We start from the raw sequence: 15446 nt of genomic DNA on the forward strand, positions 1-15446 counted from the left end.
GGCGGGGGGAAGACTTGCAACATAAATAGCACTACAGCCATACCTAGCAAGATTCTTCAGATAGGTCTGTTATCTCCTAAGAAAGAAATGTCATTTGGAATCCATACCCCTATAAAGAGAGATTTAGGACAGATGGTACAGCATGTGCAAAATGATAAGGGAGATGCTCTCTCATAATCCTAGAGCAGACAGCCAAGCAAGCAGCCCTCAGAAGCCTGCTAGTGAGGAAATTCAGCCTGGTAATTTGGCAGGTTTGGAGTGTAGAGGGTTGTGCCTCTGTTTTTAAAGACAGTTGTCCCTGGGAGTTCCCACCATATCCCCTTTCTTGCAGTAACTGTTGTTGTTCTCTAGTGACAGGTTTAAACTATTTCTTTCCTAACAGAAATGTGCTCGCTCCTTGTCCGGTAGAAAATAATTAAAATGTAAAACATCAGCATTTTCACAGAGTTAAGCATTCGCAGGCTTTAAAATTAAGGTAATAATGCTATTAGTAATAAGAAACAAATGTAGGCTGGCAGCAACTCAACTCATCGGAGAGGGACCTCCAAGCGAAGTGATTCTCTTAAAGGAAATGTTTCCAGTAATTCTGAAGGGATGCAATAAGCCCACACTTTAGGAAAAGGCGTTTCCCATTACAGCAGAAGAATTAGTTACTTCAGATCCTACTTTTCCGAGGGTCATCAACATCAAAGCTTTAACTGCTGTTTCAGTATCAGCTTCCACTGTAACCCATCAGTCAGAAACCATTAAATCTCTGGGACTGAGCCCATCTTTAGAATAGATACCTCAGTCTCATCAACTGTTGCCAAAAGATACTCCTGAGGTGTTTTACAGTAAATAAAGGGAAGACATCGAGAAAAAAATACCCATAAGACGGTGCTGAGGAAAGTCATGTTGAGCCACAGAGGAAGACACCCTGAAGGCCACCCCCATTCCCCTGCCTGTTTTCGCCTGACTGCTGATTTTGACCGGTTGTTGGGAGGCAGGAGCTAGGAAAAGGAGGTTTCAATAAGTACTAAAATTCAGTAAGTGGGAAGGAGCTGGCACGCCAGGGGTCCCAGAGAGCCCTGCATGAACTGAGACCCTGCTGATGCCAAAAGCAAAGGAAAGCATTCCTTCAGCCAGCTCCGCCGACGCCGTGCAGCCCCTGGGGGACTAATCCTGTTGATTTCCAAAAAATCACTGAGCAGAGACGATGGGCACAAGAAGGAGCAAGGAGCTGAAAACACAACCCTTTTCCCATATACACGCAGCGCGTGTTTCAAGTGAAGCACCACTTGCCTTCATCCTTTCAAGCACTGTAATATTATGCCTACAAGTAAAATTTAGCCAATATATTCCTCCCCCACGAGTTTAGTAAAATGGAGCCACAGGAGGTGGTGTGGAGCAAACAATCCTGCACAGCGTGTCCTTCCAACTGACAACACACAGCATCATACATTTCGCACCACCTCCCCCCGTACAACAAGCAGCAGCACCAGCTCTGTTCTCCGTCTCCTCGGAGGAAAACGAGAACATTAGGCATTTTATCCCCTGACAGTTCAATGGCATCAGAGGAGGAAACACCTACATGACAGAAAGTGTTAGTATAATCTCAGCTGGTAATAACTTTCTGGAGGAGATGTAAATGCAGAGGAACAGACTGCTAATGCCAGTATTTGCCAAAGACATTAAAGGTTACATCACTCAAAAGTGTATGTCACAGCTGCACACCCATTTTGCTGATAAAAATATGGCAATCCATTGCCTGAGTAGTCAGACTTCACTTCCCAAGGAGAGAGTTGAAGATTATACCATATGTTATACCAAATGTAATTTCCCCACATTTGCAGAAAAGCTTCCTAACGACATGTAATGAGCTATTACTGGCTAGTCTGGAAGCAGAAGCCTAGCTGACCAAATTCAATCAGCTTTCTAGCATTTGTTAAAAAGCTGTATGATCAACATGCTATTTATGCTAAAGTATCTTCTGTTTCCTCCAAAAATCTGGTGTCTATTAAATTGTCTGATGACCCTATAGATTAAAATTATTATGTTCCTACTTGTTGGTGCTTTAGCCCACACATCTCGAGGAAAGCGAGCTGGATTCTCTTTCAGCTCATGCACCAGCATCAATTTTGTTTAACTAAGTTCCAAATGAAGAATCTTTATTATTAGCGACAGAGCCAGGAAAGACACAGCTTGAATTTTAGATCCCAGATGGAGTCAGCAAAGCTGGCAGCCAGAAAAGCCATCTTTTTCTTTGCAATCTGAACACATTGGATGCGGAGCCATTGAGTGGCAATAATGACATAGCCCCACGATGCCATTTGACACTTCACAGCACATCGCTGTCCTTTTTAACTGACAAAACCCCCCACATTTAGTGCCACCAACTGCTAAATATAATCTATTTATACCATCCAGACCCGTTCTGCAGAAGATGCAAGCAGCGTGGTACTAGACATTCTCTCAAACCAAAGGGAGGATATTATCAGCTTCCACTGTTTCAGATTTCAGGACGTAATTTCTTCCTCCCATTTAGCATTACCTTATAGCACAAAAGTAGGAAAGAGTTGGTTAGCTTTTGAGAGGATGGCAGGAAAAAGAAAACCACAGTAGTTTTAATTTCAGTCTCATTGTTTTCTAGCTGCTGCTGCTGTTAGACTGCGATACATTGATGAATGTTATTAAATTTTTAATTTTAAGACATTTCATCACAGAGCTCACACAGGGCTTGCACAAACCCATTTCCTCCAGTCTTATCTGATATTGCTGGATTCTACTACAGCAAGAATCGTAGATGGAGCCCTTGGCTACAGTCTAGCAGCAAACATGCAGTATGACCTTCCACAAAGGCTTAACACACAATCTCTCCCTCCCCTTGCAGTATCTCTACCATTCAGCATATATTAATCACAGTTGCAATGTCAAAGAATGAAATCTTCAGCCATGAGGCTGCCCAGAAGCCTAAAGTCTTTACAAAGCGCAGAGCTGCTCCATGGCAGTGTTCATTCCTGTGAAAGATTTACATTCACAAAGACCACAAAACACACATTCTGGAGGAGGTACCCGCTTCTGCCCGAGGTCCTCCAGCACAGGGAAGCTAGTCTTGGACACAGCACACGTACAGACACCATCATCCCGCTGTCATGGTAAGGTGCTGCCTGTTCAGAATAATATCATTTTCTCAGCATGGCTGAACTGGCAACAGAATGCCTGCTTTAAGAGAAGGATAATATAAATAACATCCTGACTGATATGCATCACTTAATAATCTCATAAAGAGATATGTAACAAAATCAAGACAGCTAGCATGGAAATCTCTGAGCACATAAAAGGCAACACCTCAGCATGCAGAGCAAAGGCAGCAGATTGCCTGTGGTCTTCCTGCCGCTCTGTTCCTGCTCCGTTCTATCATCGCTGATCAGCAGTGACCATCGATCACTGGCTGAGACGGAGCTTCGCTATCCCAGCAGTATGTGACTGCAACAGCTGCCGCCAGGCCTGCATTACTTCAGGGCCTCCCAAGAGCCAGTCTGTTCGTTTAATATCAGATAAACCCTCCAGCAGACAAGCCAGTCTGCTTTTGCAGGGGGGTGGGGAACAGGCTCGGCAGTCAGGCTCCTGCTAGCCCCGTTGCCTTCTCACAATGCCTGGAACAAGGAGACCTGAAGCAAAAGTCTTCCTTCATTACGTGTTAAGAGAAGGTGGACTTTACAGATATGATGGCCACATGAAACTGCCACCAAGATCACAATTACTCCTTTTTCAGAGAAGTCTCTTCAACTTGCTTTAAAAGACAACAGCCACCATGTAATAACCCCCCCAACTTCCCATTCAACAGCTGCCAATGGATGTCGCCTTCTCTTTCTATGTGCCCTGTGAACAAAATTGACAGCAGTAAAAGTCACTTGAGAGGCCACGCAGGCATTAAGAAGACAGTTATCAACTGGAGAGGATCAGTTATTGACACAAAGCCCTAACACTGGGCACGCACCACCCATGCCTGTACAACCCAGGAAAAAAAAAAAAAGACATCCCCTGCCCCACAAAATTGCTGTATATGGATTACTTTGTTAATGGAGGCGGTATTATCTCTGAGTTAGTGCAGTCAGGCAATGCCAGGCTCTGTTCCAAGCTCCGCTGCTTATCCTTTGGACAAATTACTTTGATTCTCTGTGCCTCAGTCACTGCACATCTAGGACAATGACAAACTTTGCTTTTTAAAGCCACTTCCTCCACTCCCATTTTGGATTTGAAAGGTGCTGCACAAGGGCAAAATAATAAAATCTATGAACACGACACTGAAAAACATGAGTGCTGTTACCTAAGTTTTATTTCAAGATCACATTAGCCAAAAGTGTCACCAAAAAAATTCAAAATAATATAATAAAAATATAGTACAATTTCCTCCGTGAAGAAAAAATAATTTTCTCCCTGAACTCCACCTACAAACACCTAAAGGGCTCCTAAGGCTTGTGCAGGCGCTGCTAGCACCCCTGGGAAGAGCATTTTGCAGAAGATCAACCCATCTCTCTGTTCTATACATCCTCCAAATCAATTTGTTAGGGAAGGAGATGGAAGCAGCACAGAGGCCAGCAGTTGCTGTTGGATTGTGTAGCTTAAATAAACACGAGGTCACACTCTTCTGGGCAGTTCAGAAAGCAGGCAAGTGAAAGAGGGCAGCCTCACAATAACACAGCAGAAAGGAAAAGGACATCTAACAGGTGCAAAATGTTTATAAACTGAAGCCTAAATCTCATTAAATGTTTTTACAAGAAAAGTTACAAATTAAACAAGTAAAAACAATCAAAAAAGGCAAACTTTTTCAGGGACAGGAAGAACAACAAGGCAAGACATAACCAAACCAGGTAAATCAACAGCTGCTCCTGAGTTTATAGTAAACGAACACAAGTCTGTCAAATGGAGGGGGACAGGAGCCACAAGCTGTTCTCACAGTTTAAAACCTCAGTGTTACTCAAAGGGATGGCAATCACCATAGGAGATTTAATGCCAAGGCTTAGGAGCAGGCTTTAAAGAAGGTTTTTCCACTTCAAAGCACGTTTTCTAGTTTCCATCACTGAAGTATTATGACATCTTCACATCCAACATGCAATCTTGCCTCTTGAACACCAACTACATTTGTTACCTGCTTTGAAAGGAGGTTGTTTTCAGAGGGTAACACTGATGCAAAACATAGAAGTTACCTACACAAACCAGATCACATTGAAATTGCATTTCAAAACCAGTTCCAAATGTTTCTAAAACATAGAAACTTCCATTGGCCTTACTAAAAACAGATCATGAAACAACTTATCAAAATACAAACCACTCAAAACCAGAACAATTAAAACCAACTCTAAATGCAGAAGAACCAGCACAGTCTCTCAGCCGCAAAATCAAACATTAGGAAAGGCTGTGACAGGGCTATGGTGGAAGTGGTCAGGAATGCTCTGGAAATAGTGGTGTCTGGCCAAGTTCTTGCTCACCCATGTGTAAAGCTGAACCTTTGGGTAGGTTTCCTGTTGGACCTTGGGTAATTGCTGCAAAAGTAAGTAAAACAGTTAAAACACACACAAGAGAAGTGTATGCGCAGCTGGAACAGCATCTTCTTGGAAAAAGCCTTCCTCATTCCTTGGGGCTTGCAGCTGGTACCTAATTTTCTTGTTACGAAGTTTTAAAAGGGAAACCACATTGTAAGAAGGCACCTTGTAAGTGACAACATGGAAGTTTAAAAGACTGTCCTTTCAGGAACACTGCCTTGTGCTTTATTACCCTCTTTGCAAAGCGCTTTCTCCCTGGCCCAGCAGAGAAGGCTGAAGGCTTGACTACACAGCAGTTTACAAGAAGGAAATTTTCCTCACAAAGTGCTGTACACACATTAAATACTCTCATTTGCTACGTCTAAGCACGTTCTGAAGTAACAAGACAAAACGCCATAAACTTTAAGCAGTCTTATAGGAGTAAGATTAAAAAACAAATTACATTTCAATAAGCTTGGTTATCTCTGCAGGCCTTGGAGTGTTACAAAGCTTTTCCACATCATTAGAGGTTGCTTTACCCCTTCTGCATTTTGAAAAAAACCAACTCTGCTACCTTATTTTTTTATTTGTGCACAGGCATCAGCATAACTCAGGAAATAGCATTTATAAACTGCAGACCCATCTGAAGGAGCATGAACAACCACAGGGGTCATTCCCACTATCAAAAGAGTTTGGAGAAGAAGCATCTGGGTTGTCACATCCACAACACCGAGACTTTCATTTCTACAGCAGTTGCTCAGCAAGAGCAGCTAGTGACCACACAGGTCTCAAGCCAGCAAAGCAACTTGTTTGTGCCAACAGCTGGAGAAGAGATACCTCTGTTACACTCAATGTATATTTATCGTAAAGCTCAGAAAAGCTATGTTGTGACTGGATCATGCAGGCTGCTCCCTAGAGGTCTTCTAGGTCAGAGTTACAGGGGTCACGGAGCTCCAAACTTTTACTCATTACTCAGGCGCTCCAGTACTACTACCTTACAGCCAGTGTTACTGTGTACGCAGAACAGGCACCTCTACCCAAAAGAGTAGATCTGAAGGCCTCGCACAGCAAATCCTTGGCAAGAGACAGCTCAGCAGAATGCAAGAATCCTTGAATTCTTATCACAAAATATGAAACAACCATACTTACAAAACCATAAGAAACAACCCCCAACCTTGCTGTAGCATTTGCCCTTCTGCTTGCTCAGGGTAAGTCCTACAGCTTAGTGGAAGGCAACTTCCCTGGAATAATGCCCCTGCTGGACTCCACTGTTTCAAGATTCTCTCGGTACAGAACAGTGTGTGTCCTTGCCCAGTCGAAACTCAAAGTTTTTTCCATCCTGCCACTGCAGTCATGTGATTAATGTGAATCACGGTTCTGCGTAGCACTTCTTCCTTTCCAGGGAACATAACGTTTCTTGAGCAAATCCAAGTCTCCTTCATAAACTGCTGTATCAGCTTTTATTTACCCAAAGGAATAACTTCTTGTCAAAAAAAAAAAAAAGATACTTCTAGAAGAGATTTCAGAAGTGTTCTTGAAAAATCCACGTTTTGGGGCTGCATTGTTTAGGAAGGAGGGAAGCACTCCAAGACAGCCAACAAAAGGCAAACTCTCACCATCGCACAACAGTCCACATTGTCTGCAATAAGTTGATGCAATATGTGTGTCTGACTAGAAGAAATCACAACTTTTCACAAATGCTTAGCCTTCCTACAGTTAAGTTCCCCTCCCCTGCCATTCTGAGTCCCAGTCAAAATGGGTCATAGAAAGAGGGGTGTCATTTCCTACTGCCAGGGGTGCACCCTTCACCCCTACACCTGAGGGAAGACAAGAAGTTGTGCAAACTACCACCATGACTCATGAGTACTTCACACCAGTAAGAGGTTTGAGCTCCTCCACAAGAGGCAAAGTCGCAGGAGCAGACTAACCCCGTCAAGTATTTGGAGAGAGCTGTTATCTCAGTGCCTCACCTAACTATCTAACCCGGGGCTCAGACTAAGAATCCTTACGGCCATTACACATGGGGAAAGGAGACAATGACACCCTAAATCAGTTCTGTTCCATGGCAGTTCAGTTTAAAACATTTCAATTTCCTTCTCCTCAGGTACAGTCCATTCTCCCTCCTTCCCCAACAGCTGAGACCATACACATTTAGGATGAGATTTTCCAGGAAGTTCCACCCTCATTTAGAAACCAGGAGCCCTGATTATCTCAGCAAAAACATGTGATTTGCCACTAGAGAAGACCCTGGACCAGTCCTGGGGACCAGGGAGTATCACACTCCGCTAAGAACAGCCAACTCCTCCCACCACTGCCCTCGCCATAAGCCTCCTTGCAATCTGTTTTATCAGTTCCTACCCCATCCCCTACTCCAAACCCAATTTCACATCCCTCTTACAATTTAGCATTCGTAGGTGGATTTCATTTGCTTTGCAGTGAAAGCAAATTTGAAGCCCTCCTAGGCTCAGCCATAAATTTAATTCCTCCTTTATGTCAGCACAGCCCAAATCCTGTACCTTCCCTGAACACTTTCCATTCAAGCAAAATGATTTCGGGCAGGTAAAAACTGTTTCAAGATTAAAGTTTTTCCTCAGCCAGCACAGTACCAATCCACAGATCAGACTTTCAAGGCAGAATCTGCTAGCACAGCACTCATTTGTATTTCACAGATTTGTTTCTCCTTATGTTCCCTTACACTAGTCTCCCCTTCCATCACCTTAAACCTAGTGTGTCTGGTTTTTTAAAGATATCAGTCTTTGTTATTACAGTAAGACCAGATGGTCTGTGACTCTTTGTAAGGTATTTCCTCCTCCTCCCTTTGATTCAAGAGGGATCCAAGAAAATAATTTCTCAGGTTTCTCCCAGGTTGTAAGAAGTCTAACAAAATTGCTAAGCATCATAAACCTTTACCAAACAAACCAAGCCTCAACGAGAACTGCTGGTGGAGTCCTGCTAGCAGGAGCACTCAGAGAAAGCAGTGGCTGGAGGTCAGACAGGAACCACCCCAGGTTCCCAGGTACCCAGGGGTGCATAATTCTGCCAAGAGTGATCCCGCTCAAAATAACATGAGGATATATGTCTGAGCAGCAGGTGGCACGAGCACTATCCCATATGCACAACCGCAATGTTAATGACCTATGAAAGCAGAGCTCCTGAAGTACAGATGTTCGGGTGGAAACTAAGAGCAGGCTATGTTTACGGAGGGAAATGCTTTTTCTATTAAGTTTGCCCTTCCCCTGCCCACTTAAAAATGGGCCTATCCAGCTACACACATTGCTGAGGACAAAGCTAAGCAGCAGAGTGCTGACATACAGTGCCAAGAGTCACAGTTATAAAAGTAGGAGCCTCATTATTTCTGTAGACTGATACAGACTACCCATCAGAATTGCCGAGGAGGATCTCATCAAGAAGGATATGATTCTATTTACTGTTGGATAAAGGGTAATAATGAAGTGTGAACGCTAACAAATGGTCAGCTGGCAGAAATCTTGTGGTCAATTATCAGTTTCAGCCACCCATTTCCAAGCAGATGTTCAAATTGCATCTCATCTTTACATCTGCTACAACACAGCCTCAGCAGCATTTAGATTCCAATGGGAAGCTGCAAGTAAATGTATCTATTCAGGTTTAATATCCTCTAGAAACTAGAATGAGAGGAAGCACAGCCCTAACCATAGGTCATCTCCCAGCTCACTCGAGATGGCTAGATGTGAAAAGTTTACTCTGAATACAAAAAGATTTCTTCCAACCAGTCTGTGTTCAAAGATTGCACACGTGCCAGCCAGTGCAACCTTCAGCACAAAATCACCCAACACAGATATAAGAAAGTTGTATTTATAGCCTACAAGTGCAAGATACCACGCAGATAAGTGATAAGACAAAACCTCTGCTGTAGCCAGCCTGTAATTCACCCAGACAACAGAAGAGCAAGGAGCAGGAGACAGGATACAAGGAAGAACAGACAGATTACGTAAAAGAGGGGATAGCAAAGTCAAACACTACCATGAGACAAATGCCAGGAGATTTGCAATACAAAACAGAGCTGAAGATCTGTAGCAGCAATATATTAGTTACCGCTTCCCAAAGGGAATTCCCTTGAGGACTCTGAAACCTGCTAATTTTCCTTTAGGAATTTCTTGGGATCTCTCTGCATTTCTGCATCTCCTACACAAACGATATATGAGATACCGCTGCGGATCCAGGTGCACTGAAGTACTACACAGGGTCAAAGTCAGCCCACTGAGGAGGTTTTTCTGTGACAACTGGGGAAGCCCGCGCTGTCTGTCAGGCTGAATTCCAAGCCTACAGCTATTTGGAATAAGAGAGGTTTGCACTAATAGGAAAATCAAATTGTGTGCATCACAGACAATGTTCTTCCCTGGCAAAATAGATCTCTATTCCACTCACCAGCCTTGTTCATTTGGAGCTCCTGCCTGATTTTCTGTGACTCAGAACATATGTCTTGCATTTTTAATTTGAAAGGAAGAGAAAACAGGCCATTTTGGCTTTCCTTGCATAGTCCCCTCTGCATTACTTATGCTGTATTCATACACTGGGAAGCAGCCCTGTGGCTATGCAGCTGTTCGTGCTGCCCAGATAAGTGCATGCTCCGTGCAATGAGCCACAAAACTGTCAGTTTCTTATAACTCTCAAGAAATGACAATTATTGCTTATGAACGCTCAGAATAACCACAGTGGGAGGCCACCTCTAGAAGCTACCAGAACACTCTTTACCCTTCAGAACATCCCAGTTTACCCATCAACCTGCCAGATACTGTTCTTCAGCTGATATCCATTGCTGCTCTTCACTTTAAACCTCCACAGCATTCCTGATGTACAGCAGCAAGCCCCCTGTATAATGTTTCCCAGGTATCCCAAATTGTGAAACTCATCTGAACCAGTCCTGGAACAGGACTGATTGCTGTACAGGAACTCACTGGTGGTAGTGCTAGCAAGTATAGCAGGCACTTTTTATTTCCCTATTTTGAACAAGGATGTTCAAAACATCAAAGAATACAAGTTCAGCAAGCCAGGCCTCCTGCTAGGATAGCTGTCCTCCACCCTGCCCTCCTTACCAGGACAGTCTTACCCCATCCCATCGGGGGTTACCAGGTGCAGGAGCTACAGTTTTCTTCATAGGGATGTGCACACTCTGAATATAAATGTTCCTTTTGCTCAAGTTCTGCTTCCAAAACGCATAGGTGTTGTTTCAGTTTTTAAAATAAAAGACAGTGTTAATTTTTTTAGACAATTTGTCAAATTAGGTTACATAAGACTTTGCAGAAGTCCTGCAGGACTACTGCAGCCATGAACTTCTTGCAGCACTATTCTGTGATTGCAAACATAAAAGTATTTATTCGAATAAAGCTGCAAAGGTAACACACTGAGAGCAAAGTAGGAGTGAGTGTCAGCTGAGTGAACCAGCAAGTGCCTGTCCTGACTAACAAGCCAGGAACCTGCAGCGAGCCCTCAAAACCAGCAGCTTTTCACTTTACTCGAGGCCACACTGGGAACGGCAACACACGGAACATCTGAGCGCCACAAGTCTGCAGCGGCCACGGGGACAAACCACTGAACTGACAACTCCAGGCCCTGGAGTGCAGGGGTGAGAGCACACAACCCCCCCCTGCACAGCACCCGGAGCTGCTCGGCTGCTGCCATCTGCCGGAATCACTCCAGGAGGAGAGGAGCCAACAAGCCAAAACAGCACAAACATTTCTTCTGCCCCGCAGACCACTTGCCCAGGACTGTCTTAGCAGCCTTCTTTCCAATTTGGATCAGCCCTATGTTCTTCCTCCTCTTACAGCATCTTACAGGGTAAAATATTAAGTGCTTCCCCCTCTATTTCAGTGCATCTTAAGAAAAAAATAAACGATAAAACCAGCAGCACATGACTAACCAAACTGGTTTAGGAAACTACTGGGATATTTTTCAAAGTGCAAAGGCATTTAGAGGCTCCTAAGAAATTACCTTTCTTCCTCCTCCTGTGGCACAGGAATAACTTCACCAGGTTTCTTCCCACCGATTGTCTCTTCCTGCCCAATCTGGCCTACAGCTGTATCACTGAACTAGAAAGGTAAGGAAAAAAAGGGATTAACACCTAATTTAAAAATCATTCCATGTAAGTCTCGCTTAATATAAAAATCTCACTTTCCCCCACTTGAAAAACCTTCCCTCACTGTGTAAAAATGCACACCTGTGTGCATATGGACATTACTGCAAGCAAAAATCAAAAGGAATGGAAATAAAAACATTTCAATTACAAGAATTAAGATGTGTGTTTACTTTAATGGTGTTTGATGGCTGTTCAGGTTCTGTAGACTCCCCTTGATCATCCTCTGGAGTGTCCAATTTCCTTGAAAAACAGATCTTTGCTGCTTTGGAAAGTTCTTGGTTTCTGGACCCAGAAGATGGTGTGGGACACCTTGGCAACACAGGTGCTGAACTCTCATCAGCTGTACTCTGGCCACAGGCAAGGTCAGAAGAGGGCACACATCTTTCCACACGATCACCACAGAAATTAGACTCATTCCTGCTCTTAGACACATCCCTGCTCGTAAAGGGAGTCTCTCCCTGGCAATCCACACCCAGGCTTTGCCGGCCATTAGACACCAGCCCCTCCAACTCTTCGAGAACACGGCTAGTAGCAGCTTTATCATACTCCAGGCAATCGCTTATGATTGCTTCTGAAAATTCTTTTTCAACTTCCTCCCAATAATTGGCCTCCAGAGACTGATCTACACAGTCAGCATCAAATGGGCTAAGACTCAGAAGCTCCTGAATGTCAAGGTCAGACAGCATGCGAGTTACTTGGAGCGACTGCAGATGGTTCTCATCCAAAGTAGTGTTTTCATTCACAAGTCTAGGATGACACTCAGAAGTGACTGGAGAACACTCTCTGGGCAGAGGTGCATCTGGTTCCTCTGCGATCTCTGAGGTTACCTTTGCATCTTCACTGATAACTGATGCCCCAGTACAGCTGCTGCTCTCGCCCTTTTCAGTCTCTCCATTTACATTTTGGCTCAGAGTGCTCTTTCTAGTTAGGTACCGCTCAGACTCCATGCAATCATCTGCCAAGATTTCCTGGATCTCTTCCTCAGTGTAACTGAAAGGAGAATTCCCTTCTTCACCGTCTGACGGTTCCAACAAGGAGTCATCTGGCTCACTATCATCAAAACATCTGGTTGTATCTAGAGAAATTACTACATCGTTGTATTGTGATGCAGGACTGGCAACAAGGTCATCATGGCCAGCATCATCCAGAAAATGAGGGGACCCTTGAAAGCCCACAGAACCTGGGGAGGAGAGCAGCAGTTTCTCTGAGGGATCTGGAATGCTACAGTGGTGACTCAACACACAAGCTTTCTTAGCTGACTGCATGACCTGAACCTGCTCTGCGGAATCCAACAGCCTTTTGGCCCTGGGAACAGTATCACAAACAGTAGGTGTAGATTCGTGACAAAGGCAAAGCCCAGAGGCCTGAGGGGACTGGTCATCCATGCTGCTGTCTTCCTGTGCCTCAGTGACCCTGTGCCTGCTGCTTTCAGCTCTAGAAGTCTGTTCTGAAGTTCATCTGATCCTGGTGCCCTCTGAGCAGCCCTTTGACAAAAGAAATCAGTGGGAGTCAGCTCCAACATGCCAGCAAAAACAACATCCTAAATAAAAGAAACTCAGTTGTTTTCCAAAGATGCAGTAATATAACGAGGAAGGTCAAACCACTAGCTGAGGCACAACAGTTTTAACTCCTCGATCTCTGTTACCTCTGACCATTTTAGGTCTTAACAACATATAATAACCACCAGTCCTTCATTCCATGAACGTTCTCACGCACAAGGTTGTTTGGCTTTCTCAAGCACAACTGATACAAGCCCCAATCATCAACACAATCTGTACCATCTCCTCCAAAGCTGCTGTAAATCAGTCACCCTAACACCAGATAACAGTACGTACAAATTACATTCTTTATGACCTTATATTTCAAGTACAGAGCACGCTTTTGGTATTAAACAAAGCTTCACAAGTGTCTCAACCCCCACCTCCATCCTTTAAAGATACTAATGTCTTTTTTGGGTTAGGAAAAACTGAGCAACGGAAGAGTAACTCTGTCAGGGAGCTAAGAGGACATTCAGCACAGTATTAGTCACTAACACACTCATACAAAACATAAATTATAATGAAAGATCAGAAGATAAAGAATCTTCCCATAAAATTCAATAGTTTTAAGATATTCACAAATAAAACCTGTTTTCCTCTTAGTGAAGACTCACACTAACATGAATCTTTTGACTTAAAAGCCCTGCACTCGACTCTCACGCAGCAGGAGAATCTGGACTAAGGAAAGGTATTTCCTGTCCTCTTTGGCCAAGAAATTTAAAGGAATAACTTTTGTCTTTCTGTTGCTTTGACTACTTACTGCTTTCAAAAAGAGGTGGTGGGGGGTGTACCTACTCCAGGAATAAAACCCAGGCAGTTCTGCTGCTTGCTTTTGTTATTCTGTCCTAATAATAAAAAAGCAAGCACTTTCACAATAATGCTGTAACCACACTGAAGGAAGAAAATACCTCAGGAACCTGCTATGTACGTACAGTACCTATACAAGAACACATGGAGTCATGAGCAGTCCTCACTAAATAGCACTTGCCTGGAGTTCTGTAATTCAGCACCACTGCTCAAGTGCTTCAAAGAGAAACAAAAGACAAACAGGAATAAATTAAACATAGATTTAGCCCTACAGAGTAAAGCAGTCTGATAATCAGCTCCTAACCGATAAAGACTTGGAAGAGAAACAAATGTTTTAAGCCTTTTTGCTGGAACTGGCTTCCAAAAAGTACATTTGGAGATGTTCACGTGCTCAGCCTGTAGAGGAGGAAATGGTTTCTTTACTGCTGTGACCTTCCCAAGCCAACTGACTGCAGCCTACACTGGGTCTGTACCTTCAGCCCTAATCAACTGGTTCTGGACTCTGATAACTATGCAATCGATGATTGATAAGCCCAGACAGAGCCCCTTGCCATTTTCTGTAGTAGCGTGTTGGGTTCATAGACTGTTCAAGGATTGATACCAGGGAACGCTCTGTAAGGGTTGGAATCACTCAAACTGATGTAAGCCAAGGCCGCGGGCTGCCAGTCTCTCACCCTGTCCCTCATTCCAGCACTGGTGCTTGTACAGTCAGACCAAGCTGGAGCCAGCTCACCCCCAGCTGCAAAAGCACCAGCATGGATGGGCCATTCTACCAGGGGCTGCCAAAGGAGGGCTCTTTGGAGAGTTACACATGCTTTATGTGGGTTTCTAGCACAGTTCCAATAAATAACGAGATCAAAATACAAAGCTATTGAGAAACACAGCTCTGCCAAGGCTCGTGGACTGGCCACCTTGCCTCATCCACTCTCTGCAGCCACACACAGATCTCGCAAGCCTGCAGGGCTCCACTGCTGTGGGATCTGCTCCCTGAAAAGAGCAGGGGGCACCTGCTAGAGAAAACCATCACAGGCCACAGGGCACCAGCCCGCTCAGCCGAGGTTTGCCCACCGCCTGGGTTTCCTTCTTCGAACCAGCAAAATCTCGAGGCATGGGGATCCCGCTCCCACCTCACCCGAGAGCACGAAGGCAAACGCCAGCGTTACACGCTCACAGCTCCCTCACCTCACCCTGTCACGGGCCTACTCGCGCCGGCTACCGGCTTGGCCCTAACGGCTGCCCCTACCTCAACGGCCCCGCCCCGAGGGAGGGGCCCGGCCCACGCCCTCCCCCCGGCCAGGCAAGACACTGGGCGCCCCCGGCCCGGAAAGAGAAGTGAAAAAAAAACCCAAATAAATAAACAGAGAGCTACAGTAAGTCAAATGAACCGTCGAGGCCTACGCGAGGCCGAGCGGCGCAACGGGCCACTCTGCGCTCACCCGCCGCCATCTTAACGGCGTGGGCAGCCCCGCCCCCTGTGCGCGA

At 44.6% G+C, this 15446-nt stretch overlaps 1 protein-coding gene across 3 annotated transcripts in view; it reads right to left on the reverse strand.

Moving 5' to 3' along the window:
- S100PBP (S100P binding protein) overlaps positions 1 to 15410 on the reverse strand; it is a 27623-nt gene extending 12213 nt beyond the window's left edge. The window contains exons 1-3 of one of the 3 annotated variants that reach the window (XM_055704603.1): positions 13918 to 15410; positions 11790 to 13103; positions 11475 to 11572 (exon numbers count right to left, since the gene is read on the reverse strand). In XM_055704603.1, coding sequence (XP_055560578.1) covers positions 11475 to 11572; positions 11790 to 13004 — 1313 coding nt within the window. In that variant the 5' untranslated portion in view covers positions 13005 to 13103; positions 13918 to 15410. The other 2 variants (XM_055704606.1, XM_055704602.1) reach the window with 2 other exon arrangements.
- Positions 15411 to 15446: the final 36 nt, after the last annotated feature.

The sequence above is a fragment of the Falco cherrug genome, chromosome 3 (genome assembly GCF_023634085.1).
Source record: "Falco cherrug isolate bFalChe1 chromosome 3, bFalChe1.pri, whole genome shotgun sequence".
Lineage (NCBI taxonomy): Eukaryota > Metazoa > Chordata > Aves > Falconiformes > Falconidae > Falco > Falco cherrug.